Raw genomic sequence first — 17789 nt, forward strand, 5'->3', positions numbered from 1 at the left:
GACTTAATGGAGGAGTACAAAGGGTGTGCAGCGTGCTCCTGGGGCGCGCAGACATCCAAGGTCGGGCGGAGTCTTGTCTCGGCTCTCTTCCATTCACATTATCCAGCGAGTCGCTCACTTCGGAGTGCTCTTCTCAAAGAGAGATTGTGCAGAGCGGCTGCAAGCCCTGCTCGCCGGCTGCACAGCATTTCTCTTTAATTCTCCAAGGGCCGGCTATTCTCCTGCCTTCTTCCTCTGTCGGCCCAGGCACGCAAACTCCACATCTCATCAGAGGAACACCACTGCTGGGTCTTGTGTAAAAGGTCTCCCTTTCCATGCCATCATGAAACCAGGAACAGATGTGGACATGAACCTGGGGGTCTTCTGCACTTACCTCATCCTTCTGCTCTTTGGCGTGCTGGGCAATATGGTGGTGATGAGGCTGACTCTGAGGACCTCTGGCAGGCGGATCTCACCAGTGGACCTTCTGATCAGCAGCCTCTCTTTGGCCAACCTGTGCTCCGTCGTCACCAGGAGCACGCCAGTGTTGCTCTACCAGGCTTTTGGTGGTGGTGATGCGCTTGGAGGTGCCTTCTGCAAGGTCCTTGGTTTCTCCTCCGTCCTCTCCGGTTCCATGAGTGCTTGGCTCACCGTCCTCCTCAGTGCCTATTACACCCTTAAACTACGCAGCACTCCTTCTTCTCTGATGCGCGCTTTGGGGTCGGCCAAACTGATGAAGACCTGCTTGGCTACAGTCTGGATCACCTGGGGGGCTTTGCTAAGTCCAACCTTAATGTACATTAACAAGTATATATTACCAGGGGATCAGATGTCCCATGGAAATTATTCCCAAGGCAATGGGACGCGCTCTCTTGGGAACATCAGAAGGTATTACGGTTGTGTGCTTGTCATGGGGCACAGCAGGAAGGAGAAGATCTACCTCTACGGCTGCGTGATACTGTGCGAGATCCTGCCCGTCGCCATGATGCTGGCAGCCAGCGCCATGATAATCCGCGCCATACTCAAGTACAAAAAAATGCTTGTGCCAACTGGAAACCCAACCCTACAGGTGAACAACTGGGTGGGTCCTACAACCCGCTCCACCTCAAGGTCTCACTGTAGGGCGGGTTGGCTCGTGTTAGCCCTGGTGTCCACCTACCTGGTCTGCTGGTCCACCCACTTTACTGTGCTGGTGGTCAGCTTTAACAAGGCCTACCAACTAGCCCCAGTGCTGATTACTGGGGACATGATGGCATATGCCATCTACCCAGTGCTCTGCCCCTACGGCTTGGGGCTAGGAAGACGGAAATTCCAGGTGTCTCTGCGGGATTCCTTGTGCTGTGTTGTTGCTAAAAATAGGAGAAATCGGACACAGCAAGACTAGCGGGGGCACATCGCTCCAGTCACCACCTCAGACTTTTCTCCATTAGCTTCGGACAGTTACTTACCAATCTTTTACATTTGATAACAGCACAGTTATGCGAGAAATAACTTGCTATCTTGTGTGGGGTCATTTTCTCACCTCTCTTAAAACGTTTCAAAGGATTCTAGTGTTTTGCAGGTGCGTCTCATTTCAGTTTTCTATTTTACAACGCGTTGTTGTTTCATCCTGTCTTCTCGCTTTGCGCCTCCGTTATGATAACAAAGTTAAGTGTTATTGCTTCGGGTTCATACTGGTGAACTGCGATTAATACTTAAGTATTGAAATGTGAATGTATTTTCAAGTGAAAAGTATTTTAATGTTTTTGAGCATACAATGTTTGTGGGATCAGTGCGCACACTGCAGAGAATGTCACATCCAGAGAAACAGCGCGCGTGCCGAGCACCAGAGGTCATTCATTGGTGGGGAAAGTACTTTTCACTACCTTAGAGCATGTAGGGAGCCCGTTTCATGTGTTATAATTTCCACCTACACCGATGCCTGCCTCTGTATCACAGACACATAGCAGTGATCAAAGTGACTGCACTCACTTGGTCCTTTTAGAAGGGATTATTCTCTGATTGCATTATTTAAAGAAGCTGCTTAAACATCTATCAAGAAATATGGCTCCCTCTTTCCTGGAGACAATCACCCTATATACGGAAGAGCTTGCCAGGGTTTCAGGGGGTACGCATACAAGGGGCCCGATTTGGAAAGATTTGTCCGTGGGCAAAACACATTCGCCCCCCCCCCCCCCGCCCTTCCACAAATTTTGCGGATAACAGCTCCCCACATCCCGCTTGAGATGAGGGTGACTCTCATACAACGTTCTTACTCTGCTATTATCCAAGCCAGTTGAACAGGGCAATCAGTTCACACCAGATCCCAATCACACTGTCCCCAAGCCTGAATGTTCACCTACAAATCTTTGTTTTGCGGTGCTCTAGTTCAATGGAAGCAAAACAAGACCTCAACACCCAGAGTGCATAGTCCATGGAACAGTGTCCATCATGACTTGGAGGTAGTTGGTCAGGGTTCTAAAAAAGTGCAACTACTCACCCATGAAGGTCTCAAGGCACTGGGGAGGGGGAGTATCTGCGATTCAGTAGACGAGCCAGTTTTTGAGGTCCGTCCTGAATTGTGGCAGCGATGGTGTTTGCCTTAGCTCCACAGGCAGGCAGGGAGTTCTAGGTCTTCACAGCAAGGACCGTGGTCTTACGGATCCTTGGGATGGTGGCCAGGGCCAGTTGGGCAGAGCGGAGATGTCTGGTGGGAGTGTAGAAGGAGGTTAAGGTATACAGTGCCGGTGTTTTGGACGGCTATGCAGGTGTGTGTGAGGAGCTTGAAGTTAATTCTTCAGTTGATAGGTAGCCAGTGAAGGTCTCTCAGGTGACTGGTGATGAGGTTACAGCGTGGAAGGTTCAGGATGAGTCTGCTGGAGGCGTTCTGGATGTTCTGCAGTTTCTTTTAAAGATTCTGGGTGGTGCCGGCATAGAGTGCGTTGCAGTAGTTGAGTCTGCCGCTGATGAGCTTTACAGGCTGGATGAACACAAGAGTTGGCGGCTTGCAGAAACTCAATGAAATGCACCTTTCTATGAGGCCATGTTGGAGTAAGACTGCTCCGTGACCTGTAGGAGAGCACCTCCGTGTGCCCTTAGGAATAGGGCGTGGGACTGGGATCAGCATGCCCATGTTTAGGAGCCTGCCTCGTTAACATCAAGGTTCCAGGAATAAGCCAAGAGTATTACAAGTGTAAGCCATACCTACTTATGGCAAACATCTTTATGAATCTAGACATTAGATCACAGTTTAATTTGTTTACATAAACCTCATGCACCATCAGATTAATGAAGGCCTCTTTAGATCACTGATAGTCAATCACCAACAATCTGCAACCTGCGCATGAATTCTGCACGCCTACTGATTTAGAACGTACATAGGAGAAATGAGATCTAGCGGAACTCTGAGGCCATCACCTTACCCAGACATTATATTGTGTATCAGACTCAGATACTTAGCAATGTGTTACATTTGATAAAAGACATGGCAGTGGGGGAATACAGGAGGGCGGTGCGGCTGCTGCCTGCACAAAGGCATGTACTTTTCTATCACGTGTGCAGTATTTATTATCTCCTTGTAATGCGCTACATAGAGATCTTATAAAGCTTTTTATGTCATCACTTTCTGTGCAACTGTTAGTATGTGAAAGTTTGCTGCTACTGCTGTTACAATATAAATTAACACAGGCAATCGCTCCCTTTGTTTTATTGTCCTGTGTCAATGCCTGCCACAGACCCACTGTGTGTAGCAAGCCTTGGCAGCTCTGCACTCATGTGGAGGTCTTAATGTCTAATGATGTGAATTATGCAACTTTACTTAACCCCCTCGCTGCTAGGCCTCCCCCCTCCTTTTTTTTGGCTACTTGGGGTATTTCACACTTAGGCCCCGTAACCTTTTGCTCACAAAATGTATTCACACCAAATTTGTATCCTTTTCTTCTAACATCCTGGGGAATCTAAAGATACTCAGGATTTGTGGATTTCCCTGGAGGAAACAGAGAAATTAGCCAAAATACAGTTACGTTTTGGATTTCTGGGGACAAACCGGAAAGAAGTGCTGCAGAAGAAATCATCTGTTTTTCCCCCTAGACATGGTATTAACAAAGGGTTTGTGGTGTAAAATCACAATTTTCCCAGCTTTCCGGAACAGACAGACTTTTGTTAGAAACTCAAACTTTTCTACATAGTTTTGGCATTTTACTAGGATATAGCCCATTTTTCCAATTCTTTGTGCTTTCAACCTCCTTCCAGTTAGTGGTAGAAATGGGTGTGAAAGCAATGGATCCCGGAAAGCTATTCATTTTCAAAAAGTAGGCAAAAGTTTAAATTTTTCAAGGGGTGATTTGTGTAGATCCTTTGAGGTTTTCCTATAGAAACTAACAGTTGAAATAAAAAATATTTAAATTGAGTTGAAACGGTTAAATCTGCTGGAAGCTTCTGGTTGCAGGGATATATAGGACTTGTAGCTTCAACAAGAACCCGAGTTACCCAGAGACAATAACTGAGCTGCGCCTTGCAATGGTTTTTCATTGTGAACTGGGCATATAGCAAATCATTTGGTGAAATATAAATAGTGAGAAATAGTTATCAAGGAAACCTATGTATTTTCTAAAGGGGAACAAAATATAGAGTTTATAAGCAGTAATTAAATGCCCATCTCTGAAATTGTGGGTACTCATACTAGCATGTACATTACAGGACATTTTTCAAAAAGCCTTCTTTTTTACACATTGTCTTACATCTGGAAGGCAGAAATGCGTAGACAGTCAATTGATAATAACACTTGTTATAATTTTCTTTGTTCGTCCAAGTCCCACTTGTGTGGGTAGGCCTAGTGCCTGCGACAGGAAATGGCCCAAAACGCAACGTGGATTTATATTATTTTTATAGTAAAAACTGACCCTTTTTTGCAATGTGACTAGCGGTGGATTTGGACCATCCGTAAGCCAGCACCGAGGGAATCCTTGCAAACCTGTCCATTTTTTGAAACTAGATACCCAGGGGAATGCAGGATGACTGAACTACTCAGCAATCTAAATTTTTCTCAACTTGTGCTAACAGCTACACACACAAAAGGGCACATCTTAGACCAAATTTGGACCATCAATTTGGTGGTAACCGCAGTGCCCATCACACCTTGCATATGGTCAGACCATCACTTGATTAAGTTCATATTAAAGAATTCTATCATCAGTAAACTCTCAACAAATAAAGGGAGACTGGCGAGAAAGTGGAATAACATCATTAATAAAGATCTCCTCACCACACTAACCAACACAGCCCCTCAACCTATATCTGATGTTAATCTCCATGAGGAATGTATCTCTACTTGGCTTCTAGCGGCCAGTGACATACATGCCCCATTCAAACAAATTAGACAATCCTGCCGTCTTGAGGCACAGAGATGGTTTAGTCAGGAATTACAATTACAAAAACTTTCCCTCTGCCAAATGGAAAGAAAGTGGAGACGGAACTATTCACTAAAAGACAAAACTGCCTAACAACTGGCCATGAGGGAATATAAAATGTCAATTTCTAGGGCAAAGGCTACATACTTTTCCTCTAGAATTTTAAATTCCAACAACCAGGCTAAGGAAATTTTTGCCATCGTGGACAAACTGTCCAACCCAGACAGAGTCCTTAGTAAGCCCAAACCGTCTCAGGCCCTCTGTAACTCCCGTAATACATTTTTTATTGACAAAATTGCATTTATCAAATCCAGTATTCCCACCCATACCTCTCTATTAAATTCCCCTCAACCGGCTGGAAACCTCTACTCTTTCAAATCTTTTCTACGTCTGGACATCCAGACTTTCTATGAACTGTTGTCTAAAATCAGATCGGGATCCCCAAAGGACCACTGTCCTCCACATGTTCTAAAAGCGGCTCTCACGGCCTTTCCGGACCCTGTCCTGAATCTCCTGAACAACTCCTTATCCCAGGGTAAGGTCCCCATTGCCTTCAAGGAGGCAACAGTGGTCCCCTCTTAAAGAAACCTGGAGCCGATCCACTGACATTGTCTAACTACCACCCTATTTCCCTGCTCTCATACCTAGCCAAGGTGTTAGAGGCCCATGTGGCAAAATGTTTATCCACTTTTTTGGAAAATTCTAACTTCCTTGACTCACACCAAGCTGGCTTTCGGCCTGCTCACTCTACAGAAACGGTAAAACTTGTGGTACTAGACTCCCTGCGGGAAAAAGTTGACAGAGCCATTCCCCAGGCTCTGGTGCTGCTGGACCTCTCGGCTGCCTTTGACATGGTCGACCATGGTATATTGATGGACAGTGTCAGGGATGCAGGTTTTTGGGGTCCAGCCCTCACTTGGATCAACTCCTTTTTGGAAGATCGCTCACAGGCAGTCCGCATTGGTCAATTCACGGCCCCTAAACTGAAAACTACGTGCGGGGTTCCACAAGGATACTCGCACCTCTTTAATCTTTATCTGCTCCCGTTGATCAGATCCCTGAAAGAAAGGAAAGTTGTCACTTTTAACTACGCTGATGACCTGCAACTATTGTTCGCCATTGACAACTCCCCTCAGTCAATATCAGATTTCCGGTCTACCATGAAATTCATCCGCCACTGGATGGACCACAACCATTGAAAACTAAATCCAGGCAAGACCTAACTAGTCTTGACTGGTAGAGGTCAAAGTCTGTGAGGTCCACACTCCTGGGTGAACGAACTAGGCCCCTCTCCGACTCCCGCCTCCTCAGCAAAAAGCTTGGGAGTCACCACAAACAATGACTTCTCCCTAAAAACTCATGTAGATTCTGTGGTCTCCTCATGTTTTTTTCAGTTACGAAAAATCTGGAAAATTAATAGACTACTTACCCAAGCAGCTTTGACACAGGTGGTGATAGCTATGGTCTTATCATGCCTTGACTTTGCTAACGCTATCTACCTTGGCATACCACTCTATCTCTCTAAAAAGCTTTAAATGGTACAAAATCAAGCGGCCAGACTGATATACAAACAACCCAGGTGGCAACATGCTTCCCCCTTTTTAAGGAAACTGCACTGGCTTCCTATTCCCCAGCGCTGCGCCTACAAAGTCAGCTGCCTGGTGTTCAAATCCCTACATGGACTGTCTCATGTCGCATTACACTCCCTCACGCAACCTGCGATCGGCCCATCTTCAACTCCTGTCTGTTCCAACTTTTAAACTAAAGCGTCAAGGGGGTTGCACGTTTGCCACTCTAGCCCCAAAATTGTGGAATTCCATCCCCTTGGAAATCAGGTCCAGTACTGACCTACTGAGTTCCAGAAGGTCTCTAAAAACTTGGCTGTTCATCCAGGCCTACGAATGAACACCCGGTTCAGCTTCCTAGATAGAGCCATGAAACCAATTGGTGTACGAGCGCTTTACAAAACTCTTTTAACATAACATAACATAACAAGGTGACTTGTGTGGCTCTCACTAGGTTCTGTTACCCAGAATCCTTTGCAAACCTGAAACTTTGTAAAAAAAAACGTTTTCCTCAGTTTTCTGTGATGGAAAGTTCTGGAATCCGCAGGGAGTCACATACCTCCATCGACCCAGCACTTATCTCAAGTCTCCCAATTAAAAGGGTACTTCATTTGTGTGGGTAGGCCTAGTGCCCGCGACAGGAAACTGCCAAAATGCAACATGGGCAAGTCACATTTTTCAAATGAAAACTGGCCCTTTTTTGCAATGTTCTTAGCTGTGGATTTTGGGCCCTAGCCCATCCGGCACCTAGGGAACCCCTAGCAAACCTATACATTTTTTAAAACTAGACACCGGACGGAATCTAGGATCCCTTGCAAGTCTCAAACATTGTCAATAAAAAGATATTTCCCTCACATTCCTGTTATAGAAAGTTCTGGAATCTGGATGGAGTCACAACCTTCCACCCACTGAGCATTCCCCCAAGTCTCTTGATAAAACTGGTAACTCATTTGTGTGGGTAGGCCTCGTGTGCGTGACAGGAAACGGTCCAAAACGCAAATTGGGTGCATCACATATTTCCAGTGAAAACGGACCCTTTTCTCGCAATGTGCCTAGCTGTGGATTTTGGACAGCACCAAGCGAACCCTAGCAAACCTGTACATTTTTGAAAGCCAGACACCCAGGGAAATCCAGGATGGGGTGACGTGTGTGGCTCTCATCAAGTTCTGTTACCCAGAGTCCTTTGAAGTTCTGGAGTCTGCAGGGAGCCAAAAACGTCCACCCACCCAGCATTCCCCCAAGTATCCTGATAAAAATGGTAACTCATTTATGTGGGTAGGCCTAGTGCCCAAGACAGAAAACGGCCCAAAACGTAACGTGGGCACATCACATTTTTCAAGTGAAAACAGACCCTTATTACGCAATGTGGCTTGCTGTGGATTTTGGACCCTAGCTCAGCTAGCATCTAGGGAACCCTAGCAAACCTGTACATTTTTGAAAACTAGACACCAAAGAGAACCTATGATGAGGTGACAAGTGTGGCTCTCACCAGGTTCTATTACTCAGAATTCCTTGCAAACTTCAAGCTTTGTAAAAAAAAATGTCTTTTTCAAATTTCTGTGATGGAAACATCTACCCACAGAGCATTCCCCCAAGTCTCTCTATAAAAACTGTACCTCACTTCTGTGGGTAGGCCTAGTGCTTGCGACAGGAAATGCCTCAAAACACAACGTGGGCACATCATATTTTTCCAGTGAAAACGGACCTTATTCTCGCAATGTGCCTCGCTGTGGATTTTGAGCCCTAGCTCAGCCGGCACCTAGGAAAACCTAGCATACCTGTAAATGTTCAAAAACTAGACACCTAGGGGAATCCAGGATGGGGTGACATGTGTGGCTTTCACCAGGTTCTGTTACCCAGAATCCCTTGCAAACCTCAAACTTTGTAAAAGAAAAACACATTTTCCTCACTTTTCTGTTATAGAAAGTTCTGGAATCTGCGCGGAGCCACAAACTTCCACCCACTCAGCATTCCCCAAGTGTCCCGATAAAAATAGTACCTCACTTGTGTGGGTAGGCCAAGTGTTCGCGACAGGAAAGGGCCCAAAATGCAACTTGGGCATATCACATTTTCAAATTAAAACAGACCATCTTTTCGCAGCAATGTGTCTAGCTGTGGATTTTGGACTCTAGCTCAGCCAGCACCTAGGGAACCCTACCAAACCTGTAAATATTTAGAAACTAGACACCAAAGGGAATCCAGGATGGGGTGATGTGTGTGGTTCTCACCAGGTTCTGTTACCCAGAATCCCTTGCAAACCTCAAACCTTGTAAAAAAAAAAAACATCTTTCCCTCATATTTCTGTGATGGAAAGTTCTGGCATCTGGGGGGAGCCACAAACTCCCACCCACTGAGCATTCCCCCAAGTCTCTCAATAAAAATGGAACCTCACTTGTGTGGGTAGGCCTCTAGCCCGCAACAGGAAACGGCCCAAAACGCAACGTGGGCACATCACATTTTTCCAGTGAACACGGACCCTTTTCTCGCAATGTCACAAGCTGTGGATTTTGGACCCTAGCTCAGCCGGCACCTAGGGAACCCAAGAAACGTGTACACTTTTGAAAACTAGACACCCAACGAAATCCAGAATCGGGAATAGGGTGACTTGTGTGGCTTTAACCATGTTCTGTTACCCAGAATCCCTTGCAAACCTCAAACTTTGTAAAGAAAAAAAAACATCTTTCCCTCATATTTCTGTGATGGAAAGTTCTGGCATCTGGGGGGAGCCTCAAACTTCCACCCACCGAGCATTCACCCAATTCTCTTGATAAAAATGGTACCTCACTTGTGTGGGTAGGCCTAGAGCCCGAAACAGGAAACGGCCCAAATTGCAAGGTGGGCACATCACATTTTTCAAGTGAAAACTGACTTTTTTTCACATTTTGAGTAGATATTGATTTTGGACCCTCACTCAGCCAGCACCTAGGGAAACCTAGCAAACCTGTACATTTTTGAAAACCAGACTCCCAGGGGAATCCAGGATGAGGGGAAGTCTGTGGCTTTCACCAGGTTCAGTTACCCAGAATCATTTGCAAACCTCAAACATTGTAAAAAAAAAAAAATCCTCCCTTTTCTGTGATGGAAAGTTTTGGAATCTGCAGAGATCCATAAACTTCCACCCACCCAGCATTTTCATAAGTCACACAATTAAAATGGTACCTCATTTTTGTAGGTAGCCCTAGTGCCCGTGACACGAAACTGCCCAAAACACAACGTTGGAACTGTACGTTTTTCAAAAGAAAATGGACCCTTTTTTCGCAATGTGCCTCGCTATGTATTCTGGACTCTAGCTCAGCCGGTACCTAGGAAACCCTAGCATACCTGTACATTTTTTAATACTAGACACTGAAGGGAATCCAGGATGGGGTGACTTGTGTGGTTCTCACCACGTTTCTGTTGGTGCAAATCGGAGCTTCCGAATCCCCTCAACTTCCACGGACGGAGTTACAAGAAAGACTTATCCCGGTACATGATGTTATGGCACACTGACATGTGGGTGGGGGGAGGGTGCATTTGCGTAGGGGAGTGTTGGGGGACAGTGCATCGGTAGCTGGAAGTGGTCTACACTGTACTATGCAATGGTTTCTATCTGCGGGAGACGACCACTGCTATGATGGATATTGCGGATGGCACTTGTAACCGAGTAATGCAATAAAAATTGTTTTTGCAAAAAAAAAACCTTCCACGGACGGAGTGATTTCACAGTCACATGCACATACACACATCACACGCTGGTGGGGCCCATAACACCAACATTCATCCTACCACTCTATCCGTGCCATGTATATGGGGAAACACTTTCCTGTACCTAACCAATCTGCATATACCTTGAGGTCAATGGCATCAACTAGTTGCTATAGATCTGGTGAAAAACATCATAATATTCTTAACATTCAATAAACATGACAATAAAATAACCCCCCGACACAGTAATTCAAACAGAATATAGTTTATCTAAAATTGTAAGAAAAGCCAATTAAATGCAAGTTCATTTCTCTCATATTTACCTATTCTGTCTAAAAGTCGTTTTCTAAGTCAGAACTGGTCCTCAGCAAAAGAATTAGAGTTTCTAGCCGTCATGTAGAGTCACCGGGCCCGATTCACAGAACAAACTTAAGACAAAATCCTAAACTTAGTACCATTTTGGTATTCACAGAATGCACTTACTACTTCTGGTATTCACAGAATGAACTTACTACTTTTGCGATTCACAGAATAAACTTACTACTTTTGCTATTCACAGAATGGATTTAAGACTACTAACTTTACGTCCGCACTCGGGCCGGAAATTCCGGCCCAGAGGCGGAGCTTCCGGCCCGGAGGCAGAGCTTCCGGGCCGGAGGCGGGGCTTCCGGGCCGGAGGCGGAGCTTCCGGGCCGGAGGTGGGGATTCCGGCCAGTGGCGGAGATTTAAAATCTCCACCTCTCGACCGGAAGCTCCGCCTCCGGGCCGGAAGCTCCGCCTCCGGGCCGGTAGCTCCGCCTCCGGGCCGGAATTTCCAGCCCGAGTGCGGACGTAAACCAAACAAGACCAAAACAACAAAAATTCACAATACAGGAGTAAAAATATGACTTTTAAAAGGTAGAAACAGTCCTGTTCATAGCAAACTATAGATGTGACACTTTCAACAAAAGTACCTTGGATGCATCAAAATCATAAACAGAAACAGCGGCAGGGAAGATGATGCGTTGGTTCCTTACGTGCAGGGAAGGTGATGTTGTGTGTCGATTTAGATACCGTATATATGTTTCACGATTTAGGTCCTTATATAGGCACAATTCGCATTGCCCATATTTAGGCATAGAAATCCTACCCTTATTTAGGCATTATCCATGCTACCCAAATACAGGTATGGCCACCTATATCCATTCATCTACGTCACAACGAGTTCTTGGAAAACCAGACTCTTAAGCCTTTAGGACTTCCCCTTGCTTGGATATTGATTTCTCCAAAAACTCATTTATTATGCATGAACTATTCCTTAGGGGTTCTTCTGCCCGACTTTTACGTCAATACTGGCATTCCTAAACACCTTCAAGGTATAAATATACACCTTACCATGACAAACCACGGTTCGGCTGCCAACTTGCACGACGCAGCTCACCACGGCAAGTTCGGAAAGAAGTTAAGTCCCCGCCTGACGCACTGACCAGAGGCTGTCATCCTCCTCGCAGAGAATGCAGCTCCAGTGTTTCTGACTCCCCTTGCGGGGTGTTAGAGATCAAGACTCGGAAAGAGATTCCAACCTCACTCATTCTAAGGTATGGAGCGGAATAGAACCTAGAGGGACTTTTGGCAAATCTTGGCAACTATAGCTAAACTAGACTATAGACAAACAGCACCTATTTCTTACCTCATACTACACTTAGGTTAGGTACACTGGGGTAGAACTAGCTAGAAGCATCAGATGAGTATTAACACTTTAGCCTGTGTTATTTATGTATGTATTTTATGAATATCTGTCATAGCTACACACCATACTATTGCAGTATTATTTTATCTTACTGCTAATGCTGTACATATTTTACTTCACATCCTGTCTTACGATTGTAGCAGTTCATATCTCTTGCACGAGAAATAAGACTGTTCAATAAACCCTTTTTATTGAAACGCCCGTCTATCTATTTCTGTGTAACTCTGTAGCAATAAAGCATGCACGATTGACTGAGTGAAACTGTTATCTATTGTTTCCACGCTTCTGAGATTGTTCCGATTCTAAGGGAAACAAAGTTGTCATGTTTATGCGGTTGTCAGAAACTAATCCCTTCTTGTTTATTCGAGAAGTTTCTAGTGACCTCTGAGTTAGCTGGCACACACAAGTAATTAAGTTTATTTTACTCGATAGAGACATACTGACCTCAGTCCTATGTCAAAACTATAGTGTATATTATTCCAATGCGCAGAGCCTATCAGGGATATAGGAACTACACTACATGGCACCCAACAATTTGGTAAGGCACTAATTTAACGCTAGATACTTAAAGTACTCAGTCATGCTTTTCTCAGATACCCCTACTCATAATACTCCATAAGACGTCTGGGGTGGGTAGGGATAATATCCGCCATAGCTGAGTAGGACAAAAATCCTATGTATTAGTTGTATGGTTTATTCAACGTTGAAGGATATAGTGTTCCAAAATATTGTGCACCTTATCTTTGTTCCCTTGAAACTTGCTCTGCAATTTTCATTAAACAATGTCCCAAAACGAGGATAATAAAACCGGAACCGGTGGAGCTGTACTCGACGATGTCGCAGCACCTTTTGATTATACAGGTTTTAATGAAACCGATGAAAATGCGAAAATCATCGCTCCAAATTTAAGGAGATCCATCACTCTAAAACTTATAAAACATGGCCTAACACCAAGAGGTGGTAGAGCAGTTTTTATGATAGAGGCACATGAATTTCACCAGGCAGAGGTATTCTATTCATGGATAGTATTCCCAGAATCAAATCCAGTAACTAAAACGTTTCACTTCTACAAAGAAGATGAACCACCTGAGGAATATATTCCTTTCGAGGATATTGAATTTCCACTCACATACCAGGAGCATGATCTCTGGTTTAAAGGCGCCCAAAAACATTACAATCACATTACCAGGCTCGGTCCACTAGGTAGACCAGGAGCAACATGGACGATTTTAGCCGGCTACACACCTCATCCTGACATTGAAGAAATGTCAGGCGTAGAATTACTTGCTCAACTCAAAGAGTTAATCAAACTATATAGACAATTGGTTCAATATGTCATGCGGACTTTCACAGTCCAACTAACACTAGCCATTCCAAGACAAACCTCTCACCAGGGGAATGCGCTAAAAATTACACCACATACTTTATATGCAGTCATGGGTAAAATGCCCACAAAACGTGAACAAATTCCGTTCTGGATAGTTCCGAAAATTACTCAAATCAAAGCGGTATTTCCCAATACCAGCCCTTATGAGAAACATAGAATTCTAACAATCTGTTTACCAATGGGGATCACACCACATCTGGAAGACTGCACCACTTGGGGCACAGTCTTTGCTGCTATCTACACTAAAACACATGGTGTTCCGTCTATGGCGGTAATACCTGATGTCCTGAAATCCAAAACGAATACGGGGCAGAGCCTGCTCTGAATTTAGGTATGAATTTACTGAAAAAGTTTGACCAGGTTTCAACAATAATATTATCTAGTATTAAAGGAGAAGCAGCATCAGTGGCAATCCACCAGAAATTACGGGAATTTGATATATAAGAACAACCACAAGAACTAGCCGGAATAATTGAAAAACCCTATGAAGAATTAGCCCGAGACAGTTTGGGGGGGAAACCAGTTAAACCACAACTGTCTGAAAGTCCTGAAAAGGCCTTTACAAAAAACAATCTGACCTCTTCTAAAAAGAAATGGGAAAATAACAAACAACATTCAAAAGAGAAAGATTCTCAATCCCGACTAGGTCTCCTCAAAAGGAGCCCTCTCAAAGGAGGTATAACCTCAGGAATAGGGATAATTTGAGAAAACCTGACAGGTATCAAGATACTGATACATGTTCCTCTTGTACCTTTCAGATATCGTCACAGACATCCGAAAGAAGAGGACGGTCAGATCAAAAAGAAGAACGTGTGAAGTCCAAAGACGATCAACACGTTCAGAAAAAAACAAAACCTCAATTCTCCAAGAAGAAAGTAGCAGTTCAGAAGATAAGACATGCCGAGGATCCTGAGAACACAACTCAAGAACAGAGAATGGGCTCAGACAATGTTGGACAGCGCAGCAGAAGTAACACTAGCACGCCAGAACCTGAAGGGACTTCTGGAGACAGTGGACTTGAATGAGGACATTCAAGTTGAAACTGTAGATGCCAGGGTTAGCTCTCCAGATGGGTTATATAAAATAACACTCTGGATGGAGGGAGACATACCAAGAAAAGTGAAAACACTCTTTTGGAAGCATCTTTCAAGGGGTTATGACTTTTTATTATGAGAATTTGTCAGAGAGTGCCCACATGGCGAAGACATCATTATGCCAGCCTTCTCTAACCATGTTCCAGTACATTTAAAATATACTTATGCCAGGAAATGGGCAGTGGCCCAAGCACCAGTATTATACAAAAATCATGTAGGATGGGATGAGGACTCACCTCACCATAAGATCCAGTTAAAAAATCAACCAACTGCACAGAGACAGTATCCAATTAGGCCAGAAGCTAAAAATACAGGTCAGGGAGATCTTAGATCAACTTGAATACCAAGGAAACATGCACCTAATCAATGAACAATCCTTTGCTTCCCGTTTTCAAACCAGACAATACATATCGTCTAGTTTTGGATTACAGACACTTAGGTGCCGATTCCGATCCTGTAAAACCTGGGTACAAATGGTACGGAGCGTTTTCTCTGTACGACTCGTACCCGGAAATTCCACCGTACAAACCAGCAAGTACGATTCGTACAGAAATACCATTTCCGTACGAATCGTAAAAAACACCGTACGGCTGAAAAATACATACAATTCCGATCCTGGACAGCGCGTACGCAACGTCCGCACGGAGTCAGGCAGCGTTTTACGGACCAGCAAGTAGGATTCGTACCTACAGCACTCCGCACGGTTATATTTTTACGGGAGCCAAAAAGTGCCGGAAAAGCTAAGTACGCTACGATGCACGAGAAAAAGGGGGCCCGCTACGCGACGTACACACCATCACCCACATCGTACGTGTCATCATGTATGGTGCGTACCCCAACATTGCCTATGTACGGCCCGTACCCCCACCCCCATATGTACGGCGCATACCCCCCACCCCGTATGTACGGCGCGTACCCCCCACCCCCGTATGTACGGCACGTACCCCCACCCGTGTATGTTTGCACCGTACCCCAGGCGTACCCCAATCCTCGCGTATGTACGGTCCGTACATATGCAAGGATTAGGGTACGCCTGGGGTACGGTGCGAACATACGCGGGTGGGGGGTACGTCTGGGGTATGGTGCGACCATACACGGGTGGGGGGTACGTGCCGTACATACGGGGGTGGGGGGTACACGCCGTACATACGGGGGTGGGGGGTACGCGCCGTACATACGGGGGGTGGGGGGTACGGGCTATACATACGGGGGTGGGGGGTCCGGTGCGGACGTACGCGGGAGGGTTGGGAGGCTGAGGGGGGGCGTACGACTCATACCCCGGGCACAAGTGTACTCGGGGTAGGGCTCGTACAAAGTTTGCTCCGTACGGAGCCTTTTCCATGCGCTTGTGTTTTCGCACGGGCGGTACGGGCGGTACGGATCGTACTTGCGCGCTCGGACTTCAGTTTTACGATTTGTATGTAAAACTGTCCGGGGATGTCTCGTAGACTTTTCCCGAGGCGATTCATATGTATTTTTCACGTACGAATCGTACTTCGCCATTTGTACGGGACTTGTACGATTCGTACGTAAAAAAATACGGATACGAGTCGTACGGGAAAAAAAACTCCAGGATCGGAATCGACCCCTTAATCTCTTGTTGTAAAACATTTGCAGTGCAAAATGCACATAGTACAGCATTAATTAATAACATTGTGCGTAAAAAAATATAAAACCACATTAGATATTTCTAACAGTTTCTTTTGTCAAAACATAGCACCTGAAAGAAGGTATTTGACAGCTTTCTCAATAATGGGGACCCAGAGTCAATTCTGTCGTCTCCCTCAGGGATTCAAGAATAGTCCAGGGTTATTCTCAGCAAGGGTAACAGAGTTACTACAAATTTATGATAAAGAGGCATTGTCATATGTCGATGATATCTATCTGACAGACGATGACCTGAACAGGCACTTGAACAGGGTGAATACCATTATCCTGGGCTTCACATCTGAAGGTTATAAATTCAATTTAAAAAAAACAAGAATTGCCCATCTCAACGTCCTTTTCCTAGGATATGAACTATCAAATGAAGGCAAAAGCCCGGCAGCCAACTTTTTAGAAAATGTGCGCTACTCCAACCTCCGAAAACAATGAAAAACTTACAGTCGATTCTAGGTTTCCTAAATTTTGGAAGAACATACGTTCTAAACTACGCAGAAAGGGTTAAACCTCTCTACGAATTAATCAAACCTGATTTTAAAATCACACATTGGACATGGGAACGTACAGATATCCTGCGTTCACTTCAAGCTGACATGTTAGCAACAAAACACTTACAAACACGCGTAAACGTACGCAACTTAGTGATCCGAATCATTCCGGGTCAATGCGGATTCACCTTCTTAACTTTTAACGAAGGTGAAAAAGTACCAATTGCATACAAATCACATTTGTATACGCAAGCAGAAATGAAATTCACATCGACAGAAAAAATTCAGACAGCAGTTATGGTCGTAACCCCTGTACCAGCCTTAGAGGCAGTTACAAAAGCAAGCATTCCAAATGCAAAAGCTTTACATCCAAGATGGATACAATGGGTTAATTATCTTGCTACAACTGACGTTGAATGTGTTTTTGATCCTTATTTAAACACACAGGCATTTCTTGAATACGAACACGAAATTCCTGTGCCTACTGAAATTTTCCCTCTTGACCAGTACGAATTTATAATTTATACTGACGGATCTGCACAACCCGCTACGGGAGGTAAGAAAGCTTATAGTGCAGCATGCGGGATCGTTGAAGGTCGAATGCAAGATGGCAAATTCGGACTAATGGTCAGAAAAACGCAATCACTAGGAGAATATACAGCTCAGCGAGCTGAACTACAAGCATTTAAAATCGCACTTGAAAATACGGATCGCGAATTCCCCACACTCATAGTGTGCGATTCTTTTTATTGTGTTCAATCATACAATGAATATTTACAGAATTGGCTTCAAAATGGTTTCAAAGATGCAAAAG

General features: G+C 44.8%; 1 protein-coding gene across 1 annotated transcript; it reads left to right on the top strand.

Moving 5' to 3' along the window:
- The first annotated feature begins 322 nt into the window (after positions 1-322).
- LOC146809153 (olfactory receptor class A-like protein 4) lies at positions 323-1363 on the top strand. The gene has a single exon (XM_085614834.1). It carries the CDS (start codon positions 323-325, stop codon positions 1361-1363), a length of 1041 nt encoding a protein of 346 aa, XP_085470960.1.
- Positions 1364-17789: the final 16426 nt, after the last annotated feature.

This window comes from Triturus cristatus, chromosome 7 (assembly GCF_964204655.1).
Source record: "Triturus cristatus chromosome 7, aTriCri1.1, whole genome shotgun sequence".
Taxonomy (NCBI): Eukaryota; Metazoa; Chordata; class Amphibia; order Caudata; family Salamandridae; genus Triturus; species Triturus cristatus.

Coding starts and splice junctions, on each gene's coding strand:
- LOC146809153 (XM_085614834.1), top strand. CDS start 323: ATGAAACCAGGAACAGATGTGGACATGAACCTGGGGGTCTTCTGCACT.